At 39.2% G+C, this 15,845-nt stretch overlaps 1 protein-coding gene across 34 annotated transcripts in view; it reads right to left on the minus strand.

The window, feature by feature from the left end:
• SLC9B1 (solute carrier family 9 member B1) overlaps positions 1-15,845 on the minus strand; it is a 79,462-nt gene that overhangs the window by 44,361 nt on the left and 19,256 nt on the right. For 26 of the 34 annotated variants that reach the window (XR_015165735.1, XR_015165730.1, XR_015165731.1 and 23 more), the window contains 2 exons: positions 10,293-10,362; positions 8,309-8,447 (listed from right to left, as the gene is read on the minus strand). Coding sequence is in view for 17 of the 34 variants with exons in the window: in XM_086406801.1 (XP_086262927.1) it covers positions 8,309-8,447; positions 10,293-10,361 (208 nt within the window). In the remaining 17 variants the exon portion in view is untranslated. Of the gene's footprint in view, positions 1-8,308; positions 8,448-10,292; positions 10,363-10,921; positions 10,993-15,845 lie in introns of all 34 variants that reach the window. The other 8 variants (XR_015165732.1, XR_015165728.1, XR_015165739.1 and 5 more) reach the window with 1 other exon arrangement.

Raw genomic sequence — 15,845 nt, forward strand, 5'->3', positions numbered from 1 at the left:
TAACGCTTTTCTTGTCTTATTATATTAGCTAGGACTTCCAATACAATATTGAAAAGGAGTGGTGAGAGGACATTCTTGCAGGGAAAGCTGTTTTCTCAAGATTAATTATGATGGCAGCTGTAGATTTTTAGTTGATGTTCTTTGTCAAATTGAGGAAGTTCTCCTCTGTAATTTGTTGAAAGTTTTTATCATGAATGAATGCTGGATTTTGTCAAATGCTTTTCCCACATCTATTGATATGATCATGTGATTTTTCTTCTTTATCTTTTTGATGTGATGGATTACATTAAATTATTTTCAAATGTGAGCCAAACTTGCATACCTATGATAAATCCCACATGGTTGTGAAGCATAATTCCTTTTATATGTTGTTGAGCTCTATTTGTTAATAGAGAATTACATCACTGAGAATTTCTGCATCTATGTTCATCAGAGGTACTGGTCTATAGTTTTGTGTTTTTTTTTTTTTTCCCTGTAATGTCTTTGGTTTTGGTAGGAGAGTACTGCTAGACTCATGAGTTGGCAAGCTTCCCTCTGCTTCTATATTCTGGAAAAGACTGTAGAAAATAGGTATAATTTCTTCCTTAAATGTTCAGTAGAATTCACCAGTGAAATCATCTGAGCCTGATCCTTACTGTTTGGGGAGGTTATTAATCATTGATTCAATTTCTTTAACTGACATAGTCTTATTCCAATTACCTATTTCTTTTTGTGTGCATTTTGGCAAACGAGTCCTTCAAGGCACTGGTCCACTTCTTCTAAATTATCAGATTTGTGGACACAAAGTTGTCTGTAGTATTCCTTTATTAACCTTTCAATGCCCATAGGATCTATAGTGATGTTCCATTTCTCTGCTATTAGTGATTGTGCTTTCTTTTTTCTTTGGAGAAGGAAATGGCAACCCACTCCAGTATTCTTGCCTGGAAAATCCCATGGACAGGGGAGCCTGGTAGGCTACAGTCCATGGGGTCGCAAAGAGTCGGACACAACTGAATGCCTTCACTCACTTTCTTTTTTCTTGGCCTAGTGAAAGGCAATCAGTTTTACTGATCTTTTCAAAGAACAAGCTTTTTGTTTCATTGATTTTCTCTATTTCTTGTTTTCAATTGTATTGATACCTTCTTTAATTTTTATTATTTCTTCTCTTTTGCTTAACTTGAATTTATTTTGCTTCTTTTTCTACTTTCCTAAGGTGGAGGCTTGATTCTCTGGTGGCTCAGTGGTAAAGAACCTGCCTACCAATGCAGGACATGCGGGGTTAGATCCCTGGATTGGGAAGATACTCTGGAGAAGGAAATGGCAACCCACTCCAGTATTCCTGCCTGGGAAATCCCATGGACAGAAGAGCCTGATGGGTTACAATCCATGGGGTCGCAGAGTCGGACACGACTTAGCAACTAAACAGCAACAAGGTGGAAGCTTAGATGGATTTTTAGATTTTTCTTCTTTTCTAATATATGCATTAAATGCTATTCTTTTCCCTCTTAGCACTGTTTTCAGTGTATCCCACAAACTTTGGTAAGTTATAGCTTCACTGTAATTTAGCTCAAAATATTCAGAAATGTCTCCTTTCTTTTTTGACTTGTGTTGTTTAGAACACATGTTATTGGTTAATCTCCAAGTATTTGGGGATTTTCCATCTGCCTTTCTGTTAACAAATTATACTTTAAGTCTACTGTGGTCTGAGAGCATACATTGTATGATTTTTATCTTTTAAGTTTATTAAGGTGCATTGTATGTCCCAGAATGTGGGCCTTCTTGAGCCTCCCTATTCTGAGACACAACATTACTGAAATTAGGCCAATTAATTACTCTACAGTAATCTCCAAGTACTCAAGTGAAAGGAAGAGTCACAGGTCTCCCATTTTAAATCAAAAGTTAGAGAGGAAGGCACGTTGAAAGCCTAACCCATGAAGGCCCATGATGGGCCTCTTTTACCAGTTAGCCAAGTTCTAAATGCAAAGGAAAGGTTCTTGAAGGAAATTAAAAGTGCTACTCCAGCAAACATGCCAATGATAAGGAAATTAAACAACCTTGTTGCTTATGTGGAGAAAGTTTTAGTGGTCTGGATAGAAGATGAAACCAGCCAGCCATGTGTGTGTGTGTCTGTTCTTAGTCCTGTCTGACTCTTTGCAGCCCCATGGACTGTAGCCCGCCAGGCTCCTCTGTCCATGGAATTTTCCAGGCAAGAATACTGCAGCGGTTGCCATTTTCTACTCCAGGGGGTCTTCCTGACCCAGGAATCAAAACTGTGTCTCTTGTGCCTCCTGCACTGGCAGGCAGATTCTTTACCACGGTGCCACCTGGGAGCCCTCAAACAAGCCACAACATTCCCATAAACCAAAACCTAATAGAGCAAGACCCTATCTCTTTCCAAGTCTATGAAAGCTGAAAGAGATGAGAAAGCTGCAGAAGAAAATTTTGAAGCTAGTAGAGGTTTGTTCATGAGTTTTAAGGAAAGACACCGTGTCCATCACATCAGAGTGCAAGGTAATGCTGATACAGAAGCTGCTGCAAGTTATGCAGACTATTGAGCTAAAATAATTAAATGACAATGACTAAATGAAACAACAGATTTACAGTGCAGATAAAACAGTCTTCTATTGGAAGAAGACACCATCTAGCACTTTCATGGTTAGAGAGAAGTCAATACCTGACTTCAAAGGACAGGAGGAACTTAAGGGCTAATGCAGCTGGTGACCTTAAGTTGAAGCCAATTTTCATTTACCATTCCCAAAGTCCTAGGGCCGTTAAGAATAATGCTAAATCTAATCTTGAACAACAAGGCCTGGATGACAGCACATTTGTTTACAACATTTTTTTGTTTACTCAACATTTTAAGCCCCCTGTTAAGACCAACTGCTCAGAAAAGATTTCAAAATAATACTGCCCATTGACGATGCAAATAGTCACCCAAGAGCTCAGTTGGAGAGATACAATATATTCATGCCTGCTAACACAACATCTATTCTGCAGCTCATGTATCAAGGAGTAATTTCTCTTTTCAAGTCTTATTTAAGAAACACATTTTATTGATGCCATTGATAGTGATTTCTCTGATGGATCTGGGCAAAGTAAATTGAAAAGCTTCTACTCCTAAAAAGGATTCACCATTCTAGATGCCATTAAGAACATTGATGATTCACTGGAAAAGGTCAACATATTAACATTCACAGGAGTTTCGAAGTTGATTATAGCTTTAAATGGATGACTTTGAGGGGTTCAAGACTTTAGTGGGGAAAGAAACTGCAGATGTAGTGGAAATAGCAAGAGAGCTAGAAGTGGAGCCTGAAGATGTGAAGGAATTGCTACAATTTCCTGATAAAACTTGAACAGATGAGGAGTTGCTCCTTATGAATGAGCAAAAAAAAAGGCGGGGGGTGGGGGTGGGGGTTGGGGTTGGTTCTTAAGATGGAAACTACTCCTGGTGAAAATGCTGTGAATACTACTTTTGTACATCTGAGTTTCTGACCTATATCATTTCCTTCTCTCTGAAAAACGTTTAAAACTTTTGCAAGGCAGGTATACTGGCAACAAATTCTCTCAGTTTTGTTAATCTGAGAATGCCTTTATTTCTCTCTCACTTTTGAAGGATAATTTCATAGAATACAGTTGGTGTGTATGTGTGTTTTGTCTCAACACTTTAAATATTTCACTTTTTGCTTACATAGTTTCTGAGAATAAACTAGATGTAACTTTTACCTTTGTTTCTCTATGGGTAAGGTATTTTTTCCTCTAACTTCTTTCAAGATGTTTTCTTTATCTTTCATTTTCTCCAGTTTGAGTATACTACACAGTTAAGTATAGTGTTTGAAGTTTTTTTAAAATAACTTATTCTGCTTCAAGTACTCAAGCTTCCTGGGTCTATGGTTTGCTATTTGACATTAATTTGGAGAAAATTCTCAGTCATTATTACTTTATATATCTCTTCTGTTGTTTTCTTTCTGGCATTCCTATTACCCATACGTCACAACTTTTGTAGTTGTGCCATCGTTCTTGGATATTTGTATTTTTTTCCCCAATTTTTTCTCTGCTTACCAGTTTTGAAAGTTTCCACTGACAAATCCGAAGCACAGCAATTCTTTCCTCAGCTGTGTATAATCTCCTAAAGAACCCATCGAAGGCATTCATTTCTGTTAAGTGTTTTTAGTTTCTAGCATTTCTGTTTTGATTCTTAGAATTCCCATCTCTCTGTTTGTATTGCCCATCTTTACTTACATGTTGTCTACCTTTCCACTGGAGCCCTTAGTGTATCAGTCAGAGTTGTTTTAAATTCATGGTCTGATAATGCCAACACCCTTAGCATATCTGGGTCTGGTTCTGATGGTTTCTCTGTCTCTTCCAACTGTGTTCTGTGCTTTTTAATACATGCTATATATTTTTGTTTAAAGGGGAACATGATGTCCTGTATAAAAGGACCTGTGGTAACATGGTGGTTAGTTGTAGGGGAAGAAGAAGAGTTCTCTAGTCCTGTGATTAGGCCTCAGTCTTTTAGTGAGCCTGTGCCTCCTGAGCTAGAAATTTCACAAGTGCTCCTCAGGGTTGTTGTTTTTTTTTCTTTTCTCATCCCCTTAGGTTGTGTGGGATGGCTAGAAAGGGCTGAAGTTGGGTATTTTTCTTCTCAGATGGTTAGGCTAATAAAAGTCCCTAGAGGTGGTACTCTGATAAAATAATTTCTCTGAGGGCAGTTCTTGTTAAGCACAGAATGTTCTGTTGCTGAAAGTAGTTACTTTTTCTCTCCCTTTGACAGAAAGATCTTCAAGGTAAAACTCACATAAGAATATCCCCCCAACACCACAACAGGGCTACCCTTGGAGTCATTAACTCTCAGACTTGCCCACATTGAGCCTCCAGCTAATTTGTTAATTACATTTTATGTTTTCCTACCCTCAGCTAGAGAGGTTTCTCCTCTGTTAAATTATGATTCTCTGTATCAATCTCAGTTCAGTTCAGTTCCTCAGTCATGTCCGACTCTTTTTATCTGGGTTGTGAAGATCTTTTTTGTACAGTTCTTCTGTGTATTCTTGCCACCTCTTCTTAATATCTTCTGCTTCTGTTAGGTCCATACCATTTCTGTCCTTTATTGTGCCCATCTTTGTATGAAATGTTCCCTTGGTATCTGTAGTTTTCTTGAAGAGATCTCTAGACTTTCCCATGCTATTGTTTTCCTCTATTTCTTTGCACTGATCACTGAGGAAGGCTTTCTTATCTCTCCTTGCTATTCTTTGGAACGCTGCATTCAAATGCATATATCTTTCATTTTCTCCTTTGCCTTTCGCTTATCTTCTATTCAGAGCTATTTATAAGGCCTCCTCAGACAGCCATTTTGCCTTTTTTGCATTTCTTTTCCTTAGGGATGGTCTTGATCCCTGCCTCCTGTACAATGTCATGAACCTCTCTCCATAGTTCTTCAGGCACTCTGTCTATCAGATCTAATCCCTTGGATCTATTTCTCACTTCCACTGTATAATTATAAGGGATTTGATTTAGGTCATACCTGAATGGTCCAGTGGTTTTCCCTACTTTTTTCAGTTTAGGTCTGAATTTGCCAGTAAGGAGTTCATGATCTGAGCCACAGTCAGCTCCTGGTCTTGTTTTTGCTGTGTAGAACTTCTCCATCTTTGGCTGCAAAGAACATAATCAATCTGATTTTGGTACTGACCATCTGGTGATGTCCATGTGTAGAGTTTTCTCTTGTGTTGTTGGAAAAGGGTGTTTGCTATGACCAGTGCATTTTCTTGGCAAAACTCTATTAGCCTTTGCCCTGCTTCATTCTGTACTCCAAGGCCAAATTTGCCTGTTACTCCAGGTAATTCTTGACTTCATACTTTTGTATTCCAGTCTCCTATAATGAAAAGGACATCTTTTTGGGGGTATTAGTTCTAGAAGGTCTTGGAGGTTTTCATAGAACCGTTCAACTTCAGCTTCTTCAGCATTACTGGTTGGGGCAGAGACTTGGATTACTGTGATATTGAATGGTTTGCCTTGAAGACGAACACAAATCATTCTGTCGTTTTTGAAATGCATCCAAGTACTGCATTTCAGACTCTTTTGTTGACCATGATGGCTACTCCATTTCTTCTAAGGAATTCTTGCCCACAGTAGTAGATATAATGGTCATCTGAGTTAAATTCACCCATTCCGGTCCATTTTAGTTTGCTGATTCCTGAAATGTTGATGTTCACTCTTGCCATCTCCTGTTGGACCACTTCCAATTTGCCTTGATTCATGGACCTAACATTCCAGGTTCCTATGCAATATTGCTCTTTACAGCATCAGACTTTACTTCCATCACTAGTCACATCCACAACTGGGTGGTGTTTTTGCTTTGGCTCCGTCTCTTCATTCTTTCTGGAGTTATTTCTCCACTGATCTCCAGTAGCATACTGGGCATGTACTGACCTAGGGAGTTCATCTTTCAGTGTCCTATCTTTTTGCCTTTTCATACTGTTCATGGGGTTCTCAAGGCAAGAATACTGAAGTGGTTTGCCACTTCCTTCTCCAGTGGACCATGTTTTGTCAGAGCTCTCCACCATGACCCATCCATCTTGGGTGGCCCTACACCGCATGGCTCATAGTTTCACTGAGTTAGACAAGGCCGTGGTCCATGTGATCAGATTGGTTAGTTTCCTGTGACTGTGGTTTTCATTCTGTCTGCCCTCTGATAGAGAAGGATAAGAGGCTATGGAAGCTTCCAGATGGGAGAGACTGACTGAGGGGGAAGCTGGGTCTTGTTCTGATGGATGGGGCCAAGTTCAGTAAATCTTTAATCCAATTTTCTATTGATGGGTGGGCCTGTGTTCCCTCTCTGTTATTTACCAGAGGCCAAACCATGGTGGCTTCCCTGGTGGCTCAGATGGTAAAGCATCTGCCTGCAATGCGGGAGACCCGGGTTTGATCCTTGGGTAGGGAAGATCCCCTGGAGAAGGAAATGGCAACCCACTCCAGTACTCTTGGCCTGGAAAATTCCATGGATGGAGGAGCCTGGTAGGCTACAGTCCATGGGGTCGCAAAGAGTCAGACATGACTGAGCAACTTCACTTTCACTTTCACACTATGATGGAGGTAATGAAGATAATGGCGACTTCCTTCAAAAGGTCCCATGCATGCACTGCTATACTCAGTGCCCCCAGCCCTGCAGCAGGCCACCGCCGACCCACGCCACAACCAGAGACTCCTGGATACTCATGGGCAAGTCTGGGTCAGTCTCTTGTGGGGTCACTGCTCATTTCTCCTGGGTCCTGGAGCACACATGGCTCTGTTTGTGCCCACCAAGAGTTTGTTTCCCAGTCCTATGTAAGTTCTGGTGGCTCTGTGGTGGGGTTAATGGCGACCTCCTCCAAGGGGGCTTATGCCATACCCAGGTCTGCTGCATCCAGAGCCCCTGCAGCAGTCCACTTTTGACCTGTACCTCCACAGGAGACACTGACACACAGTTCTGTCTCAGTCTCTGTGGGGTCTCTGGGTCCTGGTGTGCACAAGGTTTGTCTGAGCCTTCTGAGTGTTTCTGGCGGGTATGGGGTTTGATTCTAAACACATTTTTGCTCCTCCTATCTGTATCAATCTGACTATCCCTAATTTGGGGGGCAGTGATTTGCCCTGTGACCTCAGTTCTTGGATGGAACTAAGAAGTGTTGATTTGTTGAATTTTCAATTTGTTCAGCTCTTTATTTGTTGTTAGGATAGAGTGATGATGTTGGACCAGAAACTGAAAGTATCTGTGATATTAACCTTTTATAAATATTTGGTGACAATGAAATGTTCTAAAATTTTAGTAGGGAAGCTAAGTTTTATACAACTTTTAAAGGCAACAGCTGTTTGAAAATTTGGGGCTTAAGTTTAATAAGAACATTAATATTGCCAGAAGTATAATGTTCCTTCTAGCTACCTTAAAACTAAATGTCAAAAGTAGGTTTTAAATAAAAATCTATTAATTGTTTCTAATTTCCAAAATTTGACATCAACAGTCATGACAAATACTAAAATATAGATCTGTTAAGCAGTTATTATATTTGACACATTCAAGGAACTATTTCCTCTTTGTCCACATATTGCTTATAAATATGAGCTGCTCGTGTGATTTGGAGTGCATAGATTAAGCAGCGGCTTTGGTGGCTTATTGGAGAAGGAAATGGCAACCCATTCCAGTATTCTTGCCTGGAGAATCCCCATGGACAGAGGAGCCTGGCAGGCTACAGTCCATGGGGTCGCCAAGAGTTGGACACAACTAAGTGACTTTCGCTCTTCTAATATTTATCAAATCCACATTTCTCATTTTCTATCCATTCACATTTCTTATTTCACATACCATTTGTAATAGCTTTATTCAGTGTTCCTTGTGGAGGACAAGAGCCCTTCTTTTCCATCTGTGGTTTTGTTTCCTCTGTTTCTGGCAAGATGGTTTCCTTAGTTTCTTCATGTTCATTAGCACTGGTATCTTTGAGGATCTGAAGTAAAACAAAAAAGCTTCTTAAGAAATATACTTTCCCCCTCAGAGTCCAAAAGTCTGTTCTTTACATCTGTGTCTCTTTTGCCGTCTCACATATAGGTTCATGATTACCATCTTTCTAGGTGAGGGTGGGATGATTTGAGAGAATAGCATTGAAACATGTATATTATCATACGTGAAATAGATTGCCAGTCCAGTTTCAATGCAGGGTGCTCAGGGCTGGTGCTCAGGCTGGGATGACCCTGAGGGATGGGATGAGGAGGGAGGTGGGAGGGGGGTTCAGGATGGGGAACACATGTACACTCACAGCTGATTCATGTGAATGTATGGCAAAAACCACCACAATATTGTAAAGTAATTAGCCTCCAACTAAAATAAATAAATAAATTAAAAAGAAATATACTTTCATACAATCTTATGAGTATAAGAAACCACCAAATCTCATAACTAAATTCACATTATTATTGTGAACATGGAAAATTAGATGAGCAGCCCTATTTACAAGAAATAAGTGGACAAAGAGGAAATTGTTCCATAAATTAGCTAGAAGGAACGTATCAAAGTTATTTAAACTGGATCACGACTAATCTATTGGAGTTCTGATGTAGAAATCATTTTCTGGAAGTCTGTCCAGTAGAACCATATTATTTTAAATTTTCTTATTTCAGAATTTATAATAAATTTACATAGATTAGAATGAAGTCTTTATCAGTTAAGTTCAGTCGTTCAGTCATGTCTGACTCTTTGCAACCCCATGAATCACAGCACGCCAGGCCTCCCTGTCCATCATCAACTCCCGGAGTTCACTCAAACTCATATCCATCGAGTCAGTGATGCCATCCAGCCATCTCATCCTCTGTCGTCCCCTTCTCCTCCTGCCCCCAATCCCTCCCAGCATCAGAGTCTTTTCCAATGAGTCAACTCTTCGCATGAGGTAGCCAAAGTATTAGAGTTTCAGCTTCAGCATCAGTCCTTCCAAAGAACACCCAGGACTGATCTCCTTTGGATGGACTAGTTGGATCTCCTTGCAATCCAAGGGACTCTCAAGAGTCTTCTCCAACACCACAGTTCAAAATCATCAATTCTTCGGCGCTCCACCTTCTTCACAGTCCAACTCTCACATCCATACATGACCACAGGAAAAACCATAGCCTTGACTAGACGGACCTTTGTTGGCAAAGTAATGTCTCTGCTTTTGAACATGCTATCTAGGTTGGTCATAACTTTCCTTCCAAGGAGTAAGCGTCTTTTAATTTCATGACTGCAATCAACATCTGCAGTGATTTTGAAGTCTTTATAGATAAAAGTAATTAAAATCAATGGTGAGTATTTTAAATATTTTTAAAAAGGACTTTTTTTGACTCTTAAAAGCTGTAGAAACCCCTATTTTAAAAGTAAACAATTTATAATTCTAATTGTGACCAATTATTATTTAGTAAAATAAGACCAACAAAAGTTGGTCTAATGACTTACTCTAATGACTTACTCTATACACTTGCAAATATGAAAACCTGGGTCTCTTCAAATGTACAGCAGAACATTTTAATTAATTTACATTTTTCTTTACCTCTTATACTCTACTAAGTTTATTCTGGACATGGCAAGAAATAATAAGTCAAATTTCTATTTCTAAAATCTGCTTTAGTTCCAAAATAATCTACAGTCACCTTTTATCATGTTTTCATTCCTTTTCTTAATAGGGCCTATTAAAACTAGTTATTTTTAAATGACCACTTCTCATTTTTAAACCAAATATATGAAAAAACTTATTAACTTTAAAAAGAAATTTGAATATTAGATAGGTTTTTACGTCATATGTTACAATATAGTTTTAAGCCTTTACCTCAGGAGTTGTAGATGACTGGACATTTTCATCCTCCAAGTGTTCATTTTGTGGTTCTTCAGTGTACATGCTAATATTTAAAAGTAATTTGAAAGAAAAAAGAAAAATACTGTAAGTCCATTTGAAAACAAACATGGTTAAGTGGGATTAATTTGTTACCATAAAGTTTTATCACAGTCAAGTCAGATATCTGAATAGTCTAAATAGTCCAAATAGTTATGTTTAAAGTTATTAACCAAAGTCATGTGCATGAGTTTTAAAAATCGTAACACAAAAAATTTAATACTTCTCAGTAGCTCATAATCCTGGGCCATATCTTAAAGGCATGTATTAGAAAACTCAGTTCTTCATTTCATGCACTGAACTAGTACGTTTGAGATAATTTCCATAATCGATTTACTCTACTCAGTCAGCTCCTGGAAAAAGATTTAAACTTAAAACCTACATCTATCAGAATAATGTCTTTATATGTGGTCCATTAGAAAGGTCTGTAGGTCCAACATTTAAACAAAATAAAATAGCTTTTATTTTGAATAAGAATGAACTAGGAAAAAAAGAGTGAACTAGAACCACATCAAGGGAAGAATTATTTCTGGAAAAGCTTATTTGAAAACATCTGTTGTTTCTACCTTCTCTGTGATCTTTGCTTCTTTGAGGGAGAGTATCTTTGCCTTAAAAATATCTTTCAATTCTTGAGTTACTGTTGAGGACAAAATTAAAGATTTCAAGTTTTAATTTTAAGTACTTGATAAGAATGTGTTTCAAGTATCTATTTTTTTAAGGGCAAACAATTTTAATAATGAAAGTTTTTAATGAAATGGAACATTAACATCTGAGTAAACCATATACTAACCCATTCCAGTGTTCTTGCCTGGAGAAGCCTGGGGACAGGGGAGTCTGGTGGGCTGCCGTCTATGGGGTCGCACAGAGTCGGACACGACTGAAGTGACTTAGCAGCAGCAAACCATATGCTGGGTTCTTACAGCAACCCTATGGACCATAGCCCACCAGGCTCCTCTGTCCATGGGATTCTCCAGGCGTGAACACTGGAGTGGGTTGCCATGTCCTCCTCCAGGGAATCTTCCTGACCCAGGGATTGAACCCTTGTTTCTTATGTCTTATGCATTAGTGGGCAGGTTCTTTACCACTAGCGCCACCTGGGAAGCCCTGAATTTTAATAATGAAAGTTTTTAATGAAATGGAACATTAACATCTGAGTAGACCATATGCTGAGTGCTTACATATATTCTCACTTTAATAAAGCAAAATATTAGTGTTTAAAATCCTTAAAGAGGGGAAGGGAGGCTTAAGAGGATGGGGATATATGTATAATTATGGCTCATTTATGTTGTTATACAGCAGAAACCAACACAACATTGTAAAGCAATTATCTTTCAATTAAAAAAAATAAAATCCTGTAAGGAATCATAACTGAATTTATGACACTAAAACAGAAAATAACATTTATTTTAAAAATATGATGAAACAAATTAGATCTCTAAGTCCTTTTAAAGTAGAATTTCATTTTAAGGGAGTATCAAAATTATTAGACTGACTACCTGTCATTAGCTGTTAGACCAAAATCTGAGTGTTCGTAAGCTCTGTGATCAAGAAATGTGGGTCAGTCACCTAAGCTGGGTCAAGTTCTGAAGGGATAGGCTGAGGGTTCAGTTCAGTTCAGTTGCTCAGTTGTGTCCAAATCTTTGCGATCCCATGGACTGCAGCACACAGGCCTCCCTGTCCATCACCAACTCCCAGAGTTTACTCAAACTCATGTCCATCGAGTCGGTGATGCCATCCAACCATCTCATCCTCTGTTGTCCCCTTCTCCTCCTGCCTTCAATCTTTGCCAGCATCAGGGTCTTTTCAAATGAGTCAGTTCTTCGCATCAGGTGGCCAAAGTATTGGAGTTCAGCTTCAGCTTCAGCATCAGTCCTTCCAATGAATATTCAGGACTGATTTCCTTTAGGATGGACTGGTTGGATTTCCTTGCAGTCCAAGGAGCTCTCAAGAGTCTTCTACAACACCGTAGTTCAAAAGCATCACTTCATTGGTGCTCAGCTTTCTTTACAGTCCAACTCTCACATCCATACATGACTACTGGAAAAACCACAACCCTGACTAGATGGACCTTTTTTGGCAAAGTAATGTCTCTGCTTTTTAATATGCTGTCTAGGTTGGTCACAACTTTTCTTCCAAGGAGTAAGCGTCTTTTAATATCATGTCTGCAATCACCATTTGCAGTGATTTTGGAGCCCCCCAAAATAAAGTCTGATACTGTTTCCACTGTTTCCCCATCTATTTCCCATAAAGTGATGGGACCAGATGCCATGATCTTAGTTTTCTGAATGTTGAGCTGTAAGCCACTTTTTCACTCTCCTCTTTCATTTGTATCAAGAGGCTCTTGAGTTCTTCTTCGCTTTCTGCCATAAGAGTGGTGTCATTTGCATATCTGAGGTTATTGATATTTCTCCCAGCAATCTTGATTCCAGCTTGTGCTTCTTCCAGCCCACCATTTCTCATGATGTACTCTGCATATAAGTTAAATAAGCAGGGTGACAGTGTACAGCCTTGATGTACTCCTTTTCCTATTTGGAACCAGTCTGTTTGTTCCATGTCCAGTTCTAACTGTTGCTTCCTGACCTGAATACAGATTTCTCAAGAGGCAGGTCAGGTGGTCTGGTATTTCCATCTCTTGAAGAATTTTCCAAAAATTCTTTGGCTGAGGATTAGCACCATTAAAATATTTGAGCTCCAGTGCACATAAGTCATTAGGTCAGGGCACAAAGTTCACCCACTTAATAATTTCTGAATGTTACTCTTCTGGACTCTGAAGGTTAAAGCAGCAAAACAAAACAGGAATATAGGTTTCTGCTCTCATGGAGCTTATATTCTATAGAGGGTAAGGGAAAAATAGTATTTTCAGACTGCAATTTAATACTGAAGAAAATAAACCAGCATGATGTTACACTGATCAAGGGGACATTTCAACTGTGACCTGAATGAGGCGACACTCTTAGTTATAACTAGGCAGATGGACTAGGAACACACAAATATAACATCAAGAATCATACAAGGATACATCAAGAATCATATCAAGAGACCAGGGAGCATATTTTAAGATCTGCAACTATGTCATCATTAGGACTGCGCTTCCCAGGTGGCACTGGGCTTACCTGGTGGCTCAGATGGTAAAGAATCTGCCTGCAAAGCAGGAGACCTGGATTTAGTCCCTGAGTCGGGAAGATCCCCTGTAAAGAGACTGGCTACCCACTCCAGTATTCTTGCCTGGAGAATTCCATGGACAGAGGAACCTGGTGGGCTACTGTCCATGGGGTCACAAAGAATCAGACACAATTGAGTGACTAACATTTTTTTACTTTCCCACTGGTGGCACCAGTGGTAAAGAATCTGCCTGCCAATTCAGGAGACATAAGAGACTCGGGTTTGATCCCTGGGTCAGGAAGATCCCCTGGATAAGAAAATTGCAATCTACTCCAGTACTCTTGCCTGGAGAATCCCAAGGACAAAGGAGCCTGGCAGGCTGCAGTCCATAGGGTTATAAGGAGTTGGATACAACTGAAGTGACTTAGCACGCATGCACCCACATGATTAGGATAGCAGGACCTGGGATCCAGGGGAGCAAACATTAGAACTTTAAAACCTAGATAAGGAGTCTGAATAATAAATGTACAGGTTAGAAGCTATAACAGAAACTTGGTATTTTTAAAGCAATATTTGTGCCTGGCAATTACTCAATGGTGTTTATGGTGAAAGTCACGCTCAGTCGTGTCCGACTCTTTGCGACCCCATGCACTATAGAGTCCATGGAATTCTCCAGACCAGAATACTGGAGTGGGTAACCTTTCCCTTCTCCAGGGGATCTTCCCAACCCAGGGATCAAACCCAGGTCTCCCATACTGCAGGCAGATTCTTTACCAGCTGAGCCACAAGGGAAGCCCAATTATTCAATACTCTTTAAATATTTATCAAAAGTAGAACTGATAGGTCATATGCAAAGCAAGAAATTTGGAGCTGAGATAGAAGTGATTTATTTCCCTAGGCCTCAATTTCCTTATCTGTAAAATAATGGTATAATATTGCTTAATTTATTGGTTATTGTGAGGATTAAAAGATAACAGCTGACACAAGCTGGACTGTGCTAAACATTTAACATGAATCATCTCATTCGATTCTCATAACTCTATGAATTATTTACTATTATTATCCTTATTTTACAGATGTGAAAACTGAGACCCAGGAAAGTTAAGTAATTTCCCCAAAGTCACACAGCTAGCAAGTGGCATAGCTGGAATTTGAACCAAATACTCTTGAGTATTATTCAAATCCTCGTTAACTCTGGTATCATCTGTCTCTTTTAGTTATTCTGGTGATACTGCATTGTGGATTTGTTACATTTTCTTGATGACCAACATATTTCATATATTTATTGGCCATTTAAATATCTTCCTTAGTAAAGTATCTATTTAACTCACTTAATCCACTTAAAAAGTGAATTGGTCGACTTTTTCTAACTGATTTGTTGGGAACTCTTCATGTAGTCTAGAATGGATCTTTTCTTGAATATATAAATACCCATTTATATAGTCTCTGTGGCTTGCATTTTCACTCTGATGATGTCTTTGAATTAACAGAAGTTTTTAACTTAGTCCAATTTATTCTTTTCTTCCTTTATGGCTAGAGCTTTATTTTAGAAATCTTTGCCAACCCTGAGATCATAAAGGTATTCTCTTTACATATTCTTCTAGAAGCATTAGTGTTGTGTCTCTCACATTTAGGTCTATAATTCATTTGGAATTGATTTTTCTGTATAGTGTGAGGAAGAGATGAAAGTTCATTTTTTTCCCTTATGATATCTAATTGACTCAGCATGGCTCAGATGGTAAAGAATCTGCCTGCAATGTGGAAGACCTGGGTTCCATCCTTGGGTTGGGAAGATCCCCTGGAGGAGGGCATGGCAATCACTCCAGTGTTCTTGCCTGGATAATCCCCATGGACCGAGAAGCCTGGCAGGATACAGTCCATGGGGTCACAAAGAGTCAGACATGACTGAGCGATGACATGCAGCACAGCACATTCATTTAAAATACCATCTTTACCCATCACAATGCAGGGTCACCTCTATTGTAAATCAGATGACCACATATGTGTGAATTTATCTGGGGATTCTATTCTAGTCCACTGGCCTAGTTTTCTATCCTTACGCAACACTACATTAGTCCATGTATAATATATATTGAGAGAGTTGGACTGACTCTTTGCATTTGCGTATAAATTTTAGAATCAAGTTGTCAAATCACAAATACACACACGTGCATGCACACACACACATGCACACATATACAACCTGCTGGAATTCTGTCTGAAATTGCACTGAATCTACAGATTAATTTGGGGAGAACTGATATTTTTTTTCCTTTGGTCACACTGTGAGGTTTGTGGGACCTTAATTCCCCGACCAGGGATTGATCCTGTGCTCTTGGCCAGGAAAGCACAGAGTCTTAACTGCTGGACCACCAGGAAATTCCCAGA

This window comes from Bos grunniens, chromosome 6 (assembly GCF_055505025.1).
Source record: "Bos grunniens cultivar Pamir isolate PY7600 chromosome 6, Bosgru_T2T1.0, whole genome shotgun sequence".
In the NCBI taxonomy this organism is placed as follows: Eukaryota; Metazoa; Chordata; class Mammalia; order Artiodactyla; family Bovidae; genus Bos; species Bos grunniens.